The sequence below is a fragment of the Lycium ferocissimum genome, chromosome 4 (assembly GCF_029784015.1).
Source record: "Lycium ferocissimum isolate CSIRO_LF1 chromosome 4, AGI_CSIRO_Lferr_CH_V1, whole genome shotgun sequence".
NCBI lineage: Eukaryota > Viridiplantae > Streptophyta > Magnoliopsida > Solanales > Solanaceae > Lycium > Lycium ferocissimum.
The window spans coordinates 16,247,700-16,266,543 of NC_081345.1; the positions used below are offsets into that span (position 1 = coordinate 16,247,700).

Below are 18,844 nucleotides of genomic sequence, written 5' to 3' on the forward strand. Positions count from 1 at the left end.
AGGGGGTTAGATATATCCACTAAGCTTCTTGTGCCAATGCCACCTTCATCATTTGTGCAACATAACTTAGACCAAGAACTCCAGTGATACTTCCTTCTTTCAGTAAAAGATCCCCAGAAAAATCTTGCCATGTGCATCTCTATGGTGTTCAGAGTTCCTTTAGGAGGATTACGTGCTGATAGAGTATAAGTCGGAAGAGAATGAAGAAGACTCTTTATCAAAATAGCTTTTCCTCTATAAGTACGCATTTTGCCTTGCCCACCATTTAATCTTTTCACTACTTTAGAAAATCATTCCATCAAAATATTCAATTTTCTTTCTTCTAGCATATATTGGACATCCAAGATATCTGAAAGGGAAAGGTTTATCCATTTATCCTGACCATTGTTTCAACCCGTTGATCTTGTAAGGACTAGTTTTGGCTCCCACTAGAAAAAAACTTGTTTCATCATTGACATTTTGACCTGAAGCCTTTTCATATTTGCAAATTTGCCTCTTGATTAACTTTACTGACTTAGAATTGCCACTTGAAAAGATGACAATGTCATCAACATAAGCCAAATGGTTGATCTTAGGCCCCTTCGTATTCATTGCAAAAGGAATGAACCTGTTGTCACTATGCAAAGATCTTGATAGAATTTCAACTGCTAAAATAAATAGAGCTGGAGATACGGGATCTCCCTTCTTTAAACCTTGTGAAGACCGAAGAAACCATATCTTGATCCATTGACAAGTACAGAATACCATACATTGGATATGATCCTCCTAATAATTTCAATCCAATCTGCACTGAAACCAAATCTATGCAGGACTCTTAACAGGAAAGACCAAGACAGCCTGTCTTGGGCCTTGGCCATATCAAGTTTTATAACCATGTTACCTCTTTGATTAGGCTTTGAAATATCATGCATAATCTCTTGAGCAAGCATAACATTCTCAGTAATTAGCTTGCCAGTTACAAAACCACTCTCATTCTGGGAGACACGTTTTCTAAGAAGAAGGTTTAGTCTTCTAGCAAGGATCTTAGAAATAATCTTGTTGGATACATTACTTAGACTGATTGGTCTGAAATATTTAAAAGTAACAGGAGAATCAATTTTTGGGATTAGGGCCAAACAAGTATGAGTATAGAACTTGGTTATCCCTTTTCCATTGAAAAAATCCAGTACAAAAGCAATAATATCCTTCTTAATGATATTCCGGCATTGTTGATAGAAAATTCCATTGAAACCATCTGGACCTGCACTATTTTCAGTGCTCATACTGAAAATTGCTCATTTAATCTCCTCTTCATCAGGCAATTTGGTAAGATTCTGGTTTTTCTCAGTGTTGATGATAGAAGGGATACAATTTATCACATTGCTTCCTCTTGCACATTGTTGCAAATTGAAGAAACTTTTGTAGTCCTTGACAATAGCTTTAGCAATCTCATCATCTTCTTGTACCCATACACCCTTTTAATTATTAATAGAATGAATGTGAAATCTTCTTCTCCTGTCTCTTAAAATACTATGGAAGTATTTATAGTTGTAATCCCCTTTCTTGAACCAATTAGTCATAGTCTTCTGTCTGAGTAAGTTATTTTGCAGACCCAACCATCTTACATACACATCATACCCTTTATTCAGCTATTCTCTATGTTGTTCATCATTGTTATGAAGATCCATATCCTCCAGAATGAGGATCTTGGCTTCCCAGTTGCTGACTTCATCATGAATATCTCCAATACTTTCCTTTGACCATTGGCTTAGTTTGGTACTAAGCAGCTTTAATTTGCTTTGCAAAATCCGCATGGGATTCTCTTGAACATTGGTATTCCACACTTGTTGAACAACTTTCATAAAATATGGCTATTTGGTCCAGAAATTTAGGAATCTAAAGTACTTGATATGTTGTTGTTGATCATTGTCAGACTTCATTAAATGAGGTCTATGGCTTGATCCAGTTCTGGCGAAGTGTTTGGCCTCATTGTGATTAAGAAACTGAGCCCACTGATCATTTATCAAGATTCTGTCTAATCTATTCCAGATTCTCTTTCTTGGTATTCTATTGTTGCACCAAGCAAACTTAGGACCATTATAGCCAATGTCCATAAAACCACAAGCTTCCATTATGCTAATAAAATCCAAGCTTTTACTAGCCTTGTAAGGTTTACCTCCAATCTTTTCAGTAGGATCCATAATGACATTAAAGTCAGCCCCAATGCACCAAGCCCATCTATAAAGTTGTTAAGGTTATCAATATTATCTTAGAGATCCCTTCTTTCTGTAGATGTGCATTTTGCATAAATAGCAATAATAAAGGAATCAGAATCATCCTTATCCTTCATATTGAGAGTAATTTCTTGTTCATTGTTGTCCACGCGCTCTTTCAGTTTGATTGATATAATTCCAAAAACACGCATTTTCCCATTTGAGTTGGAAACACAATGCTGATATCCAAGAAACTTTTTGTATCCTTCTATCTAGGTTTTATCAACAAAAGGTTCAAATATTGCTATAAAAACTAGCTTGTTAATTTTGACAAGTAATCTAAGTCTGTGAATAGCTTTGTTGGACCTCACTCCCCTAATATTTCAAAAGAGTGTATTAATCATTAGAAACTAGGGGATGGTGCTTTTTGTTTGCTATTCCCCTTTTTGAAAGTGGAACAACTTTGTCATTGTCATTTTTGTCTCCTCTCCTATTTTTGCTTCTTCCTCTAGGACTTGCTTCCTTGCTTTTCTCCTGTTCTTTCTTATCCTCCTCTTGATCATCATTACCATCTTTTTGTTTCCTTCCTCTACTTTTGTGTCTGCTTCTACTTCTTCTACTGGTGTTTTTTTCACTGATTTGAGTCTGCTCACTGTTGTTGCTTTGAGTTCTAGACTCTATTGATTCTTCATTTCCATGTTGATCTTCCTCTTCTTGAATGTCTTTCTAGTTTTTTTATATTATGAACAACTTGTTCACAGTTTAGCTCCACATAAAAATCTATGGTTTTCATATCTTTGATTTCCGCCGGTAAGCTATCAGCATATCCTTCCCCTTCAGATCTATTTATATTATTCTCCTTCTTCATTTCTTTGATGTCCAGTTCTTCATTCTGCTCATCCTTATTGTTGGTGTCTTACTAATTTTTCCCGTTATTATTTGCAGCTTCTTCAGGTTCCTCTTGTTCATGATCCTTTTTATCAACATGTATGTTACTGTAACATTTCCTAAAGTCGGATTAGGTGTGAATGGGTTAAATGAGTGTCACCGTGACATTTTAGCCATATGAAGTCTCACCGGGATGAGTTTAGGTGGAAATAGTTGTTTTGGAATCAAGACAGATAGTGAGGTGCATAAGATTCGATGGAATCACTAAGTTTTCGATATGTCTGTCTTCCAGCCTGATTTAGTGAAACTCTGTTAGGGATTTGAGAAAACTTCCTTAATCAAATTGTAGCCCTTTGAAATACCTTTCCATCCATATATGGTGGAGATTCGAACAGACATCCGTACAAAAAGTTATGATCGTTTTACTAAAGGGTCGCAGAGCAGTCCACTGGACATACATCTGCGACCGTAGAATGCGAAATGCGGTGCAGATTGCCATTTGCGACGCATTTGGGCCAAATTTTCCATTCTGAAGTTTCCAACATTCTATTTTGGAAGTGCGTTAGCATCTGCGACCGCAGAAGGCCATGTGCGGCACAGATGCCAACGCAGACACTCCCGAGGTTCATTAAAATTGCGTTTTTCGATTTTTTTATTCCATTTTTCAGTTCTCCAAGCCCTAGCATGACTTTTATCTCCTCTCCTAATCTTCCCATATCAAGGTAAGTCTCTCCCATATATTCCTAAGTAATTATAATACTTATACATGGATTCTTAACAAGATTCTACACTACAATCTTAGGGTTTTCTTCTCAAGGTTTCAAGTTCAAATTCTTGGGCTTCTTCTTCAAAAGTTTAGAATTTTCCTTCAATTTTTGAAGCAACTAAGGTATTTAGGGCTTCTATCTACATGTGGGAACCTTGTTGTTCTTCCCCACGCCACGTATAATCCATGAAACACGTTTCGCTTCAGAATCAGGATTTTACTTTAGTTCAAGAAAACCCTAAATACATGTATGACTATATATCATGCTTCTTTTACAGTTTCGTTAATTGTATTCATGATACGTCATTATTATTGTCATGAACCTATCCATAATCCCTGAATGCCCATGCTTTAAATTTCATGGGTTCTCAGTTACAAGTCATGAATCAAGATTACTCTACTCTATGCATTTTACATGTTTCCATGCTTTACACAAGTTATATATCTATATACATGTAATATTATACTTACAAGTCATGTTATAAAAACCATGGGCTCAGATGCCACCTATATTCATGTTCATGTTTTAAGAGTCATATAGGTTTATCGAGAAGGTGCAAACCACCTGAAACTACGTATGCCAACGTAGGGTAAGGCTCGCCCGCCCAGTTAGGACGATACCTTCAGACTATTGATTAGATCCTTTCATGTCATGTTTATGTCTCATACCCCGACAAGGTATAGGATTGCTCTGCTGGTTGGGCCAGGTACCAGACTCCACATACTCACGTGGTGATTTCATGTTGTCGGTTATACTAAGGCTCTCCCTCTTAAAAATGTTTTACTTATGTTATATTATTTCCATGTCAGATGTTATTCGTGTTCATTCTCATCTAGTAGTTTCAGTTGCAGTTTCGTGTTTCTAAATGCATCCATATTAGTAATTTGGGTTGCCCATTCCCCGAGCACCCCACTTAATATTCTTTCACTCGCCATTACTTTACATACAAGTTCAATTCAAATGTACTTACGTCCCTTTTACCCGGGGCCATTGATTTACAGGACAACGGATCTACTCATTAGGATTTCTCGTATCAGCTATTGGTGAGCCCCACTTCATTCGGGGTGTTACTATTATTTTATGTCCATGTCATGCAGTAGAGGTATGCCGGGGGCCTTGTCCTGGTAAATAGTTTAGCATTCAGATTCATGTTCAGAGATTTCATAGACTAGTCTAGCATGTCATCTCAGATACTCAGTTGTGTTTAGCCTTGTCGGCTACATTATCATGATTTCCGTACTTCAGTTTAAAACATTATTTTCAGACTTATGATTACAAAATCTCATGTTTATTCAGAGTTTCATAATTTAACCTATATTTTGCATCAGTACATGTCCCATATTGGTTCAGTAAGCCATGTGGTTCGCTGAGTCACATACAAAAAGGCACCGTGTGCTGTGTTATACCCAGGCCATAGTTCGGGGCGTGACAATTACTTTCTTGTAGCTCCTCTCCTTTTTTGCTCTCAGTGGTGGATTCAGGAGTAGCATTCTTGTCTATCTCAATATCACCCTTATCCTCTTGTCTGTCTGATCCTTCCCTTTTTGTCTTTCTTTTTTTTCTTGCTATATTCTGAGGCAAAGCAACTGAAACCAAGACAACATTCTTCTTCTTTGGCATTTTCTTTTTCTTGTATTTCTCGTTTTTTTTCCTCCTTTTTTCATGTTCTTACTTTTCTTGTTGTGAGGATCCTGCCTTGAATTTTATATTTCTATCCCCTTGTTGGTCCTCCTCTTCTACCTTTTTTTTATTCATGCTGTTATTTTTTATCCTTTCCTTTGGACTGATTTTTGGTCTTCTCATCCTTTTTTTCCTTGTTCTTTTCTGTTCCCTTATCTTTCCCTTTCCCTTTTTCTTTTTCAGAATTCTCAGATTTTTTATCTTCTTATTCTCCTCCTTCTCAGAGTGCTTCTCTTTGTTTTCGTCCCCTTCTTTCTGTCTTCCTCTTTATTTCCCATTGCACTTGTTCCAACTTGATCTGGAGGTTTCTCATTGTCCACATTAACATCTCTCTTTTCACTTTTCTTTTGATCAACTCTCCTACATTGAAGAATATAGTGCTCCAAAATCCTACAATAAGTACAGAATTTAGAAGGATTTTCATATTCGAGAGTTTCGAAAGTGAATCCTTTTCGAGGACAAGATTCATCTTCCGATCCTATCCTAATAGAATTAATCTTGGGCTTAGTCAAGTCTATTTCTAATCTTACTTTTGTCATGCTAGGTCTCGTTCTGTATTCTATAGCATAATCCATCGTTAAAGGGGTTCCTGGTGGAGCTACAATCTGTTTGATATAATTCCATGAGTGACAATGAAAAGGTAATTCCGATAACAACACCCAAATAGGAACTATTGGAGAATCTTCCTCCGGTTTAAAATTCGAAGTCCACTTCTCAATCCACATTACCTGCCCCTCGATTTCAATTGATCTTTTATACAATAATATTTTAAAATCATCCTTATTTGCGAAATCTAAGAAAACAATACGATAATCAAAGACCCACCCCAATTTGCACCTTACCTCTGATGGTAATTTTCTCAGCAAATTTAGTTCTGATTCTTTCAATTTGAGGCCGAGTCTTGATAAATTTGCCCACTAGAGTGAGCCTACAATCTTCTGCCATGACTCCATAGAACTCTCTTGTTTTGAATAAGATAGCATTTTTTCCATCATGGTTTGTATATGAAGCTTTCACATCCGGATTTCCATATCGTTTTTTGTTGGTGATCTGGGTGGGAGCAATTTGAAATGCTTTTGCATAGTTGTTTGTTTATGGAATTGAAGTATTCTCTTTGTTTGTCATGGCCGGTTATGTTTGATTCTTCATCGGACACGCCAGTTCCAGTCTCGCCGGCGTCCCTATGGGACGGAACGTGGGGCTCACGCACTGAGAATGGGACAATATAGCCGTTAAATTAACTAACGTTCTTTTTTGTAGCTTTTTTGTAAAGTGAAAAATCTTAATTTCGATTTCAATGTACACATATTTGAGCCAAGTATATACTAAGTATCTTCATTACAATAACTAAAATGCTAACTTTTCAACACTTTTTGGCTTTTTTTTTTTGTGACAAACTCCAATCTATTGGTTGAGAATTTCTAAACATTTCCTTAGGTATTTACTTTGTAAGCATATCCACAAGTTTAATTCTTTGTTATGTAAAACATTTTGAAGTTGGGAGAATAATAAACACGCAAATCCTTTCCTAGGGATAACCAAGTACCACAAACAGCCAATTCTCAGAGCTTTCTGATTTCTGGTACTTTTAATAGTGTTTAGCTGCTATCTACTTAACTTCTATTAATAGTGAGGAACCCTTACCTCCTTGTTACCATCCCAGCTTAGATCTTCTATACCATGTAGCTATATATTAAAAAGAGTTCAAGAAAATAAGATCAAACATATTTTGCTCCAAAATCATTTGGTATTAAGCATCAGGTTCTGAATCAAAAGGTTTTGCACAAAACCTTTGAATTTACCGGTCATAGATCAAGTCAGCTTTTGTACAGGAAGTATCATCTTTCAATTCACCTTAGTATTCTTTGCTGCAAATTTTTTAAATTTGCTGGTTGATGATTGGGAGGTGTACTTATATTCAACCAAGAAATTGAAATTTGTACATATATCTTTAATTGAATTTTGGTCTTTGCATAGAAGGGGTGAGATGAAGGGATTATAGGAAATTAACGAGGAAAACAACCACAAATTATAAAATCAAATGACAGGTTCTAAAATTATAAAGCTGCATAAGAAAGGCATGATGTTTATAAAAGGGAGCAAGAAATCACACTATTTATTGGTCTTCAATCATCTAAAAAATACAGAAGAAGAGGGCATGAGTCCCAGTTGATCAATCAAAACAAACTTAGTAATCAATGGACCCACCCCATCATCTCCACCTCGTAGGAACTACGAGATCACCCTAAGGACACCTTATCTACAACAACGATACTAGTGTCCCATACCATTATGGAAGAAGATCCAGTAAAAATATGCACCTATTCAGTAATGAAAAAAATCGATCTACTTTCATTTGGTATTTTTTCCTAAATTCCTCCACTCCTCGATACTCCCCAATGCCTTCATTGCATTTGCAGGTACAAGAGTAATTGAACAAACATTGAATAAGGGGATAGGCATTTCGAGTAGCTGCATAATAGAATTTAGCATGAGCATGGCTACAACAATTAGCTAAGAAAGAATTCCATCCACCCTGCTTGTGGTTTTGCTGCTATTGTCTAAGCAATTGTCATTCAAACACATCCTTGCTAGTTTGAGATCAACATGCAGAAATTAAGAGAAAACAAGCATCTAATTGAAAATAGGATCTCTGAAAAGCTGATGGGTATCTCCTCAAGCTCGTTACACCCTCTAACCTCTTATAACAAGTGTTTCGAACAGGGAAAAGATTCCTTTAAGGCATTCCACCATAAGATAGGTAACTCCACCAGTTTCAAGACCTTATGTTTATGGAATGTGATATCTCCAAGGCTTGATAGTCGCGAACAAAAGCTAATCTAGGTTTTCTAAAACATGGGTGCACCACTAAAAAGAAGAAGGAAAAAATGTATTAAGTTGGAATTAATCCCTAATTCTCTAGGTATATAACTCAACGTTCAACCAAGTTCACCATTTAGCCTTCTTGAAACTAGTTGGACTCTGCACTGTCTTAATTTTTTTTTTTATCACAAAGGCCTGATTGCCAGATATATTCACTGAAGAATAGTTACAAAAGAAGAGGGGGGCTTCGCCTGACCTCTAATCAGTTTAATGGAAAATTACATTGTGATAAGGATGAAATATTCCCTTAAACTGGAAGCAAAATACATGATCAACTGACAAAGAAGTTAGATTTGTCGTACCTTATTCTCAAATTAGGCAGCTGACAAGCATCCAAGTGATAAGCACCACGAATGATTCTAGGCAAAAATCTATGATCAGTCAGTAGCATAGGGTCGTTCAAATTTGCACCATGTTTAGCTAGGCCATCCGCCACTTGATTGGCCTCTCTGTAACAATGAGTGACTTGGAAATTAGCATGGTTTAGTAGAGCTTGTAAGGAGTTTAGAATCTCTCTGAGCTTGGAATTTCTAAGGTCCTTCTGTTCAATCATATTCACAATCAAGAGAGAATCAAGTTCAAGGAGGAACTGATTGTAACCATTCGTCATGCACCATTGTACACCAAACAATGCAGCACTGGCTTCTGCCAAGTTATTGCTTTCGCATCTCGATGGTGCGGAGAAGGCAATAATTAAGGAGCCAAGAAAATCCCTAATCACCCCTCCTATTCCCGCTTTACCAGTTTGAGCAAAAAAACTTCCATCAGTATTGATCTTGACCCATCCAGGCTCCGGTTTCTTCCATAGAACTGGTTGGCAAATGACTTTTGGTTTCATCCTTTCCACTGCACTGCACATTCGTGTCCATGATGGAGGAAAATTGATCTTGGGGAAAGCATAGCCCACTGCCCTTTGCACAGTCCAATCAATCTGAAAAATGATTTTGCTTTGAACAGGTTTAAGCTGATCTCCATATTTGTAGGAGCAGAAGCTTTTCCACAGCGCCCAGCAGATCACTATTGGAGTGATTTTAAGGATCATCTTGTGAATGCTATTGGTAGCTCTCATCTTCCACCAAATCTGCAAATTGCTCTTTGGATTTTGATTTGTAACTTTGATGCCTAGAGGAGCTCCAAAGTAGTTTCATATCTGTACCGCCAATTGTCCCTGTACAAAAAAATGCTCCAAAGTTTCACAGTTGGGGTTAGTGCAGCATTTACACGTAGGTAATAGTTGACTAACATGTTGTTTTTTAAATTTACAAAGTATATCATCAAAAGGAAGCTTCCTTCTTAACATCCTCCATGAGAGAAAGGATATTTTGAAAGGAATCTTCTTATGCCAAACCTGATGGATGAAAATAATTGCAGGGTACTTAGCTCTTATTATTTGCCAAGCACTATGATTATCAAAATTACCATCCATGGAAGAATTCCAAATTGCATAATCTTGTTTATCAGGATTGCCCACAGAGATATTAAGAATTCTTCTGACAATGTTATCAGGTAGCAGAGTACCAAGTTTCCTCTCGTTCCAAGCATTTCCTTCTAGGAAATTCTTCACAGTGATCTTTTTGGATTTCGGAGCATTGGGCCATTGAAGAGCTAAAGCTCCATTTCCCATCCAGTTATCCCACCAAAAGTTGCATTCTCCATTGTTGATTTTCCAGACAATATTGTCTTCTACCTGAAATTTGATGTTCATCATTTTTCTCCAAGTATGGGACTGTCCATATGCTCTTTTCCTAGCCACTGGATGAATAGTAGAACAGTACTTAGAATACAGGAATTTAGCCCATGTGGATTGATTGGTTCTGAAATTCCACCATCGTTTGGTGGCAAAGGTGTCGCTGATCTCTTGTAATCTTTTAATCCCAATGCCACCCTCCTCTTTGGTTTTGCACAAATTTTCCCAAGAACTCCAATGGTGTTTGGATTTTTCAGCAGTGGAACCCCAGAAAAATCTTTGTAGGTGTTTTTCAATAAGCTTGAAAGTTGCTTTTGGAGGGTCCATAGCAGCAAGGGTGTAAACTGGAATAGCCTGCAAAACATGTTTAATAAGAGTTAGTTTCCCTCCATAAGAAAGTAATTTTCCATGCCAACCACTTAACCTATTAACTATCTTTGTTACAAGACCATCGAAATATTCAATCTTCCTACAGCCAATATAAATAGGACAGCCTAAATAATTAAAAGGAAATTGCTTTTCCAGAAATCCAGTAGCCTGTCTCATTCTATTGATCCTGTAGTTGGCCGTTTTGGGAGCTGTGATAAAAAAGCTCTTGTCCCCATTAACTTTCTGACCAGAGCTCCTCTCATATCTCTGAATCACTTTCATGACAGCTTTAACGGATTTAGTTTTGCCTCCACAGAAGATAACAATGTCGTCTGCGTAGGCAAGGTGATTGATTTGCGGTCCCTTCTTGTTCATGGAGAAAGGAGTGAATCCGCTATTGTTGTAGAGGTTATTGAGTTGTCTTGTCAACACTTCTGCAGCTAGTATAAACAAAGAAGGAGATAAAGGATCTCCCTGCTTCAATCCTTGTGTAGAAGTAAAGAAACCTTTTCTGGCTCCATTAATGATAATGGAGTACCATACTCCAGATATCAACCTGTAAATCATGTTAGTAAAACTATCACAAAAACCAAATTTCTTAAGAACAGATATAAGAAAAGGCCAAGCTAATCTATCGTAAGCTTTAGCCATGTCAAGTTTGATAATCATGTTGCCCCCAGTGTTCTCCTGTTTAACTCCTTGAACAATTTCTTGAGCTAACATGACATTTTCGGTGATAGATCTGCCTTTTACAAAACCACTTTGATTTTCCGAGATTAAAGTAGAAAGCAAAGGATTTAATCTAATAGAGATAATTTTCGAAATAATTTTGTTGGAAAAGTTACTAAGACTGATTGGTCTTAGATCAGAAAAAGTAGAAGGTGAGGAAATTTTAGGGATTAATGCTAAGCAGGTATGCGTATAGTACTTAGTAAGCATTTTACCAATGAAAAATTCCCGAACCATAGCCGTGACATCCACCTTAATAATATCCCAACACTTTTGATAAAAGGTGCCATTATAACCATCTGGCCCTGCTGAACTTACCGGACTCATATTAAAAATAGCATTTTTAACCTCGCTTTCGGAAGGAATGGCTGTCAGCATATTGTTTTCAGCCTGTGAAACTATACCAGGAATGCAATCCAAAAGTTCCCTGTTGGTCTTGTACTGTTGCAGATTGAATAATTTCCTAAAGTGCCTGATTCTTTGCTCTTGAAATTTTCTCATCACCTTGAATCCACTTGCCTTTGTTGTTCTTTATTCTATGCAGTTTCATTCGGTTTCTTCTATCTCTTATAAGGCTGTGAAAATACCTGGAGTTACTATCTCCTTGCTCAAACCAATCAACTTGAGCCTTTTGTTTCAAAATGGATTCCTGAATAGTCATCCATCTTAAATATTCTGCCTGACCTTTGTTAAGATCAGTTCTAGTAGTATCAGTGTTATCCTGGATATCTCTTTCTTCTAGAATCTGAATTCTATTTTCCCATTCTTCAACATTCTTGTGAGCATCCCCTATAGTACTTCTAGACCAGTCACTTAGCTTTTTGCTCAGGATTTTCAGTTTCTGTTGTAATCTCCACATTGGATTACCAATGATATTTGTATTCCAAGTTTGCTTGACCAACTCCATGAAATCCTTCTGCTCAGTCCAGAAATTAAGGAACCTGAAGTAGCTAACAGAGGTAGAGTGATTAGAATGACATTTAAAAATAAGCGGTCTGTGATCCGAACCTGTTCTCCCTAAGTGCCTCACATAGATACTGTTGAAGTTTTGAGCCCATTGGTTGTTAATCATGATTCTATCCAACCTTTTCCAAATCCTTTTTCTTGGCTCTCTATTATTGCACCAGGTAAATTTCGGCCCCACGAAGCCTGCATCAGCCATCCCGCAATTATCCATACAGCTAATAAGGTCGAAGCTCTTGGATGCTCTATGAGGCTTACCACCCAGTTTCTCATTGGGATCCACTATAGCATTGAAGTCTCCTCCAATGCACCGTGGGCTGAAATATTCTGGCTGATATCCTCAAGACTCTCCCAGAGATCTTTCCTTTCAGCTTTAGAACATTTTGCATAAACACTGGACATGTAGAAATTTTCATTGGTCGCAGCATCATTGAATTTAATAGTAATTTGTTGCTCGTCGTCAGCTATAACAGTAGCCAAGTAATGAACAGTCCAAAAACACCAAATTTTACCATTATCGTTAGAAACACAATGTTGAAAACCAAGAAATCTCTTATAGCCTTCAATTTTGTCTTTACTAACCATAGGCTCCATAATAGCCACAAACTGGCTATTATTCATTTTGACTAGGTTTCGCAACCTGTGAATCGCTTTTCTCTTTTTTGATCTAACCCCCCTAATGTTCCATATAATAGCACCAATCATAGAAACATTAGAGGGTAGATTTATTTTGACCTTCCTTCCTTTTTTTGGATTTTTTCTTGCTTTTGCCTTTTCCTATCTTTATTGGTAAGATTCCAGCTTGTTCAGATTCTGCAGGGGTGTTGTCAATCTGCTCCTGAACTTGTTCTGGTAATTCTTGCTCCGATTGTCTTGATGAATTCACGTCGTCAAGTTTGTCTTCTTTTTCTTCTCCCCTGTCTTTATTAACACTGCTAGTATTGTTGATGTCTTCTCCATTCCCGGTATTTAAATCAACAAATAGCTGAATGCCCTGCTGATTCCTGATATAAGTATCAACACTAGAGGTTATGAAGCCAACCTCCTCCAGCCCACGTGAGCTGCTGTCCTGCTTTTCCTCTTCTTGAGAATCAGCGACATACTCTTCAGTAGCACTATTATTTTGATCGGCATCATCTTCCATGTCGGTTTCATTCAATTCATTTCCATCCTGTTCATTGTTAGTATCACGAAATTGTTGACTGATCTCATTCTCTTTAGTCGCTTTCTTAATTTTTTGGCGCTGTTGTTTCTCCTCATTGCTGGCAGTGGGCTTAGTTTCAGCTGTACACAGTTGCTCTTCAGTGACGAATTCTTTCTTGTCCTCCCCATCTCCAACTGATCTGTTATGGATTTTTTTTTTAGCAGCACTGACCAAAATCTTGGTTCTCTTTTTTGGAGGCTTTTTTTTCTTCTTCCTCTTGATCCTATCCAGCTTTTCTTTCAACACAGAAACACTCTTAGCCTTAGTATAATTCTTTTGATCCTTGGCCTCTACAATAGACTGGTCCATTCTCGTGTTAGAGGTTTCTTGCAGCTTATCTATCCCCTGTTTCTCTGCTTCGTCTTCATCTTCCTGCAGATTATTTTCAACTACATTATCAACATCAACAATTTCCTCTACCTGTACCTTATCGTTGTGCCTTATCTTTTTATTATCTTTATCCTCCAGCTCCTCAACTTTCTTTTTTTCAACCCTTCTACATTGCAATATAGAGTGTCCTAAAATCCTGCAATGAGTACAAAATTTTGGAACGTTCTCATATTCGATCTTTTGGTAGAAACCTTTTCGAGGACAATTTTCATCCTCCGTTCCAACAAAAATAGAAGTTAACTTGGTCTTGGTCAAGTTGACCTCCACTCTCACTTTGGCCATGCTTGGTCTGGTGCGATTTTCAGTTGCAGCATCTATGGTTAGCGGAGTTCCTATTGGGGCTACTACTTGTTTAACATAATTCCAGGTGTGCAAATGGAAAGGCAATCCTGGTAACAAAACCCAAACAGGGACTATCGGAGAGTCCTCATCAGGTTTGAACTCCGGTGTCCATTTTTCCAACCACATTACTTGTTCGTCGATTTCAATGGAACGTTTATACCACACAGCCTTAAAATCTTCTTCCATCGAGAAATTAAGAAAAACAGTACGATAATCATAAACCCCGATAGTTGCCTTACCTTTGACAGTAATTTTCTCCGCAAATCTAGCTCGAAGTTTCTCTATTTGTGGTCTGGTTCTAATAAATTTTCCAACCAAAGTAAATCTGCATTCATTAGACATCACTCCGTAGTAATCTTTCGAGTTGAAGAGAACCGCTGCTACTCCATTGTGATTTGTGAATTTTGCTTTAACGTCGGGGTTCCCAAATCGATTAGGGTTCTGAAGAGCAGGGGAATTGCTTTAGCATAGTTGGAATTGGATGGGGATTTTTCGGTGGATGTATTCGCAATGTTGTTGGCATCCCCATATGGACGCTCACGCGCCGTTTCCGGCGCCATTATCGTCCCAAAGGTGACGGCGCGTCTATTACAGACGTTGGTATATTAACGTTGGTTGTGGAGATGAAGTTTGTACGGAGAGCATTTATTTCTATTTAGCCGTTCTCACTGTCTTAATTCAAAAGTCAATTAATAGAGGACCTTGTTCATTAGCATTAGATCAAAAGCCTTGTTGATCTGAGCAAATGGGATTTATGATTGATTGTTAGTTTGGTACACCACTTAGACATTAGAGAGGCTGAATAATGTCTTAATAAATCTTTGACCTATTAAAATTTTGCCCTTCAAACAGCCAGCAGTACAACCTTCAACACAGAACCAGGTTTTTGATACTGGTTCTACTAACTTCTATAACAAGTGAGTGCGGAATGCAAATAAGACAGGAGTTTTTACGTGGAAAACCTCCTTGCTCCCACCTCTAGAATTTCATTCAAACACTTCACTAAAACAATGAGCAGTTTCAGGTTACAAAATAATTACCCTAAGAGACCAAATACTATCCACTTAACAACCTATGATCAACGAGATTGTAGCTACTATCTCCGAGCTAAACTCTTAGCCTAGAATTAATTTGAAGTTTCTCTCTAATTAAAAAACCTCACAACAACACTTCTTGAATAAGCGAATAAGGTTACAACCCAAAAAACCTACGACAAGATTTAGACAACTAAACTCCAAGTTAAGAAGATATAGTAATACAGGAATTAGTTATGCAAGATTTAGTTATTCATGTATTAGTTAATCTGTCTTCGACTATGCACAAAATAATACATAAATTAACTCATAACTTGTACAAATAGTTATGGGGGATTGTAAACTGGTAACCAAACACTGTGATATCTTTGAATTTTATACATTGCAACTAAAATACTATCAAACATGGTACTAGACATCTAGGGCTGTACAAAAAAAAAAACCGACAAACCGCACCAAACCGATAATCCGAGTCAAACCGAGGAAAAAACCCGACTAGTGGTTTGGTATTGAAAAAAAAAAAAACCGATCATAATTGGTTTGGTTTGGTTTTAACTAAAAAAAATCAAACCGAACCAAGCCAACCCGACAATGCATATATACAATTTTTAAAAATATAGTTTATACATAAAAATATTTATTTGTAATGCGATTTCTAACTATTTCATAAATTTTTTCATAGTTTTTGTCTGTTAACATATTATTTCAAGCTTGGACTTAGAATTTTGAGTGGTCCAATAAGTTCCATAACCCATAGATGTTAGCAACTCAAATAAATTCAAACCAAAATCAAATCAATACTAATGCTAACAAAAGAAATTCAATTCTATCGCTAGGAATGACAATAATGTTGGAATCTATTATTTAGTTTTGAGTTGATTTAGATAGTGAAAATACGTAACTTCATTTTATTTTAGTTTTTTCATGTAAATTAATACTTATTAGCTGTACTGATTTTAGCATGACTTAATATTTTTAGATTATGATCATTTTCATTATGGCTTATGAATTAGCAATATTTATTTTATGCTATTTCATTATTCTTTTAGTTGAATATTTTATTACAATGTCATCACTCATTTCACATTTTGTGTTATTTTCTTAAGAAACACCTTATTATATAGTTGTATCTTAGTATGACTAAAGAAAGATTTGAAGTAAAGTTATATGTTTTATATGAAGACTTTTTCAGGAAAAAAACCTAAAAAATCTGAGGTTAAAAAACCCAACTTATGTTGGTTAATTTGGTTTGGTTTATAGATTTGCAAACCCAACACAATTGATTTGGTTTGGTATTTGAAAAATCCGAATCAATCCGGTCCATATACACTCCTAATACTAGTTATGCCGATTTTAATACATGAATAATTCACTTCCTAACCAGCGAGTAATCAAACGACCTCGAGCTAAACACATTCGAACAACTAAGCAATGTATCTATGTCTGATCACCGAATCCCCTAGCTAGTTTTTTTTAATTCGAAGCTTGAACATTTAGAAGCTTCCTAGCTTAGTTATACTACTAGACTACTGGTCTCTAGAATGATGGTGGTTGTAGGAATAAAGCTAATTTTCACATTGAAATCATGAGTAATACTTTTCTCCTTTTTCCATAGCATGACGCCGACTCTATGACGTTGACACTTTTCTTTGTACATACTACTCATTTTTATGATTAAGAATAAGCTGAAATACTAATTTAAGCGCCCTCTTGCTTTTGTCCAATTCGATATGCTACTTATCAATTTATCAAAACCCCACTTTGAATAATGATGATCTGTAATTCAGTATGTAGGACATCTAAGAATCTTTGCCAAAGTCTTCCTTTTGTCCAATTGGATGAACGGTTCAATATGTGAGGAAGACATGCATGTACTAACGTCGAGACGCGTAAGGAATTATTAATTTCGATGACTTCATAATCATCTTATCCAAAATTGATACATTTTTATCTAGTTAATATTAATCTTCAAATCCTCTTCATTTATAGGAGATCATCTATAAGTCTATTTCTGCCTATTTTTATATCATATTAAATTATTTGACAATTTCATCTAAAAGTTTAAGCATTAAAAATCAGAAATCCACTTTTATTTAATTGATTATATCTTCAATCATGAAACACAGGGGTGGATCTACAATGTAGGCTCCGAGTTCTCGAGGACCCATTGACGGCGACTCAAAATGTGTATAGTTAGACAGTAAATATTGAAAAACTGTTATAACGAACTGTTGAGCACCCATAAACGAAAACGCTGGATGGGTGCTTTGGTTCTAAAGCTCATAGTTTGGCGCTCAGCATCTGAAAACCGAGGGTTCGATTCACGGCTGAGGCATTTCTTTATGAGTTTTACTACTACTTCGTATACTTCGCTTTCTCTTATTTTTTCTTTCTTTTCGTTCTTGATTTTTTTTTTTAAATGGTAACATTTCAATCTTGACTATTTCCTGGCCATTTCTTTTAGTTTATTTTCTTCCCTTTTTCTATTTCCTATATCTCATTCATTACGACAAAAAACTTTAGATTTTAGAATACTTTAGAGCGTAAAATATTTGTAATCAGCGTCTTCAAAATATAAAGAGTCGTCGAGTCTTAGTGACTAGAAGACGTCTTTTTCTAAAAAAAAAAAAAAAAGTAATAATATTAACCGTAGTTTGCTCAATCTAACTTGTGACTAGAAGTTTTTTTTTGTAATAATATTTAATCGTCATTTCCTCGTTAGCTTTTTAAATTTTCACGTTTAAATAATTGCGCATTTATATTGAAAAAGTGAGCACCCACGACCTTAAAATCTTGGGTCCGCCACTGATGAAAAATTATATTACTAACAAAACGAGAGCTTTAATCCTTTTTACCTTTTCTAAATTCATAATTAATCTTCTTATTCTAGATTAAAGTTTTAATGTAATTAAATATAATGATGGTATAAAAAGAATTTCATCAACTAATAAAAAGTGATGTTTTGTTGGTAACAGTAGGAGAGATATTGATCTCTACACACATATCATTTGTACAGTGTTAGATTTTTTTTCTTAGAATTTTTGCATTGTTAATTTATGTAGGATGTTTATGAAATACTAGTAGGGTATTAGAGTTCCACAACTAAAATGACAAATAATTCTCATATAATAAACAATATGTTACTTTATTTAAAAAGCAAAATACATATTCTAAATTAATTAATCAGAATTGTTGATCATTTTACATTGGCTGCATATAGAGACACCGAATCAAATCAACACGTTTGAGCTGTTTTCGATTTGCATGGTTATAGATGATGGAATACAGACATACGCAACAGAAACAAATAGCCAAGATCGAACTTGCATGTAATATAGACAACACATAATTAAGATATTAATAAAATATAAAATTGATACTTATCTCTTAAAGCGTGACCGCGACCAAGAATTGAATCTTCAACCACAAACATACACCATCCACGAGATCGTCATCCTTTGATTCCACGGTCTTACCGCTTTGTGTAACCCGAATAATACCAGAATTTGTGAAATTCGTGTGGGCGAATTTCTATGGGAAAAGTGTAGAAACTTGTAAAACTCTTGGCCTCCTTATGGAATAAGACCCCTATTTTATAACTACAAGTTTTAGGGTTTTCAACTTTTTTCAAAACCTGCTGGGTCTTTATTTTCCACCAAGAGGGTCTTTATTTTCCACCAAGAAATAATATTCCATTTAATTCTTTATTATTCGGG

At 36.1% G+C, this 18,844-nt stretch overlaps 1 protein-coding gene across 1 annotated transcript; it reads right to left on the reverse strand.

The window, feature by feature from the left end:
* Nucleotides 1–2,248: 2,248 nt before the first annotated feature.
* On the reverse strand, nucleotides 2,249–5,467 carry LOC132053776 (uncharacterized). Its single transcript, XM_059445879.1, has 3 exons — nucleotides 5,237–5,467; nucleotides 2,604–2,918; nucleotides 2,249–2,464 (listed from the first exon to the last, which is right to left on the reverse strand). The coding sequence occupies exons 1-3, from the start codon at nucleotides 5,465–5,467 to the stop codon at nucleotides 2,249–2,251; spliced, it is 762 nt and encodes a 253-aa protein (XP_059301862.1).
* Between the last annotated feature and the right edge of the window lie 13,377 nt (nucleotides 5,468–18,844).

Excerpts from the sequence above, each read along its gene's own strand:
- LOC132053776 (XM_059445879.1), bottom strand. The coding sequence starts at position 5,467 with ATGCCAAAGAAGAAGAATGTTGTCTTGGTTTCAGTTGCTTTGCCTCAG. Across the intron at positions 2,919-5,236 it reads TGGGTATAACACAGCACACG|AAAGACATTCAAGAAGAGGA; the intron begins GTGCCTTTTTGT and ends TAAAAAAACTAG. Across the intron at positions 2,465-2,603 it reads ACAAAAAGCACCATCCCCTA|ATAGAAGGATACAAAAAGTT; the intron begins GTTTCTAATGAT and ends GATAAAACCTAG.